We start from the raw sequence: 3102 nt of genomic DNA, 5'->3' as shown, positions 1-3102 counted from the left end.
GGTGTGGGCAGATCTCAGAGTGTGCAAGGGTGGGGTGTGGGCAGATCTCAGAGTGTGTAAGGGTGGGGTGTGGGCAGATCTCAGAGTGTGTAAGGGTGGGGTGTGGGCAGATCTCAGAGTGTGTAAGGTGGGGTGTGGGCAGATATAAGGGTGGGGTGTGGGCAGATCTCAGAGTGTGTAAGGTGGGGTGTGGGCAGATCTCAGAGTGTGTAAGGTGGGGTGTGGGCAGATCTCAGAGTGGTATCTACTGATACTTAAAAGTATCACAAATATTTTAACCCAGGCAGGAATTCAGTGTCTAGGCTTCGTCTTATAAATGGGCTCCCCCAACACATGTACAATGATAAGCATCTGAAGTGCTGTTCATAGTAACAGAAGACTGGGGATAACCTAAACATCCGCCGGTGGTGACAATGGTCATCCATCTGAATACTGCACAGCTATAAAAAGAGTGATCAAAGGCAGGATGGCAAGGACTGCCCAGAATCCCAGCACTTGGGGAGGTTGAGGCAGGGGCATCTGAACTTCAAAGTCATCTCTGCGCACTCAGTGAGTCTGGGAGCTGCCTGAGCTAGAGGCCCTGACTGGAGAAAACAAACATCCTGGAAGGCATGGGCCGGAAACAACAGCACGGCTGCAAGCCCAGCACTCAGGCTGAGGCAGCAGGACTGCACACTGCAGGCCAGTCTGGGCTGAACAGCAAGACCCTACCCCAGGCAGGGGATGGAGGCCACGGGTACATCACTAGCTTGGCCTGAGCGAGGCCCTGGCTTTGATCATCAGTACTACAATACATGACAAACAGGAAGAACACTCTACAATACAGAGATGCTAATAGGGAGAAAACAAATTTAGAGGGGGGTGGGGAGCCTAAGGGCAGAACTGTAGATTGTATGTGCTTCTATCCCCCATGTACAGATATGCACACTGGCTTATCAAAGGTCTTCTGGAAGGACACACATGAGGCAGGGCAGAGGGGTATGTGGGTGCTCTTTTCCACAGTAAATTCGCTAGTATCATGTAGTCTGACTATCAACGACACCTACTGCCTGCCTATAAACAATACAGAGAGCACAGGTAAGCACCATGTTCTAGACTTGAGTGCCCCAGGCAGGAATTTTAGTTGGGGTATAGACCTCAGACTCACAGGCTGGGAAAAAGGACAAGCGTGGAACTGGGCATTCTTACCACTTGGCTAGCTTTCAGTGAGAGCCTGGCAGATCTGCACCTTCAGGAGATGGCTCTGCCACAGCCCTGCTGCCAGTCAGCACCTTTGTAGGCAAACCCTGTCCTTACATTTCTCTCTGAATATCCAGAAATCAGAGTCAACAGAAAAGAAACCAAAGCTAAGAGGGTCATGTGACATGCCGAGGCCACCCAGGTGGGAGCAGCCAGGTTCAGGGAGCAGAGGACGGAGGAGAACTGGACAGGAGGTGGAGAGGAGAGACGGCCCACTGTCCCTGGGCAGGGCCGAGTACATGTGGAAAGGCTGGGCTGGTAGCTGCTGAGGAAGGCGGACGACATCTCACCCACGAAGGCTGCCCTGCCCTTGCATGGAGTGGCAAGGCGAGTTGAAAGGGCACGGAATGCCCGGCCTTGGGAAAACTTCAGTTGTCAAGCAGTAGAGCTGGCCTTAGTGAGGAGACTGGTACCCAAGGTTATATGAGGAGACGGGCCTGTTACAGAGCTCTCGCCTGAAGTCCTCTGGTTGCCCAGATGGCCCCTGAAGACCCGGGGCTCTAGAGGACACACAGTGCTCGCTCAGCCATGCCTCTCCCTAGTGCCTTGCTAGAAGTCACTCAGCAATCACAGCCCCTTATCAGTTTTGATTCTCTTGTCAGTATGGCCGTCTGCCCACTGAGGGTGATGCAAACACCTGACCAGGGTCCATCTCTGGTGAGACGCAGTGGCAGCAAGCAGCCTCGGAAATCAACAAGGCAAAGTACTCACGTTGAAGAAATTGGTCTTGTTCCTCTCGCAGAAGAGCCCCTGTGCCGGCATGTGCTGCAGCTGTTGCCATGGGATACTGCTGCCTAGCAACACATCACGGGCCCACTGGAGGTTCTGGGGGAAACAAGAAGTAGGTTGGAAGTGAGTGTGTGGGCTGCTCAGGGTGCCCATGGGAAGGCAGGTGGTCCCTTCTTCATGGCTACACTGGCAAAAATTGTGGTGAACAGTCGCTCTGCAGACACTGATCCTACTGCCCCAGGAGCTCTGCACAAGAGCTCTGAGCACTGTGCTGGGAGAGGCGTTTCTGGAAGTGATTTTGTTGTTGTTGTTCACCATAGCTGACTTAGGAATGTGGCCTCAGACTACATAAGGCAGTGGGCATAGAGACCCCTCACCTTGTCCAACCCTGAAAAACTGCTGTGTAGACTCAGTTCCCGCACTTACCGGGAACCCCTATTAGCCTCGAATGCAAACCAGGACTCCTTCCTTACCCTACACTATGGTGGAGCTGCCTCAGAGGCCTGGACTTTAGTCACCATGTTCAGGCCCAGGCTCTCCTGGCAATGGGGCTTCTTGTTGCTACTTATTGTAGCCTCCTGAAAGCTAGAGGTAGAGGGAAGGTGTCTTCCAGTCCATGGGTCCTTCAACCTTCCTTAGCTCATACTGTCCCCCACCCCTATCGCCTCCACCACCATGGCCGCCGCCGCCATTACCTCTGTGCCATCAGGCTTAAAGAGAAAGGGGTAGCCACAAAGAAGTAGAGCAGAGACAGGATAGGCCCAGCACATTTAAAGGTAAGGAATAAAAGCAAGAATAGTCTAGCTTGCCCATCAAAGCTGTTAGAAGATACAGAGGCACACATAGCAATGCTTAATCATGAAGCCTGGGTCTTAGTGACAACTCAGTCAGGCTCTTTTCGGGGAGATGCTTAGGCCAGGTGATTAGTCCCCATGCCTGGTCCAACCAGTCATGGTTAGACATTCACAGAGAACAATACAGAGCACAGGCAGGAGAGCATTTGTGGGGTCTCAGGGAGTTTTGTTTCTGTGCAGTACTGGAAATTGAACACTGGGCTTGCACACAGCAGGTAAGCACTCTACCACTGAGGTATACCCCAGCCCTTTCTCTATCACTCAGGTATACCCCAGCCCT

At 52.7% G+C, this 3102-nt stretch overlaps 1 protein-coding gene across 1 annotated transcript in view; it reads right to left on the bottom strand.

Moving 5' to 3' along the window:
* Cabin1 (calcineurin binding protein 1) overlaps positions 1-3102 on the bottom strand; it is a 121193-nt gene that overhangs the window by 34846 nt on the left and 83245 nt on the right. Inside the window, exon 30 of the mRNA XM_028773981.1 lies at positions 1951-2064. Coding sequence (XP_028629814.1) covers positions 1951-2064 — 114 coding nt within the window. The remainder of the gene's footprint in view (positions 1-1950; positions 2065-3102) is intronic.

Source organism: Grammomys surdaster, unplaced genomic scaffold, assembly GCF_004785775.1.
Source record: "Grammomys surdaster isolate TR1022 unplaced genomic scaffold, NIH_TR_1.0 237, whole genome shotgun sequence".
Taxonomy (NCBI): domain Eukaryota; kingdom Metazoa; phylum Chordata; class Mammalia; order Rodentia; family Muridae; genus Grammomys; species Grammomys surdaster.
This window is presented reverse-complemented; position numbering and strand designations above follow the sequence as displayed.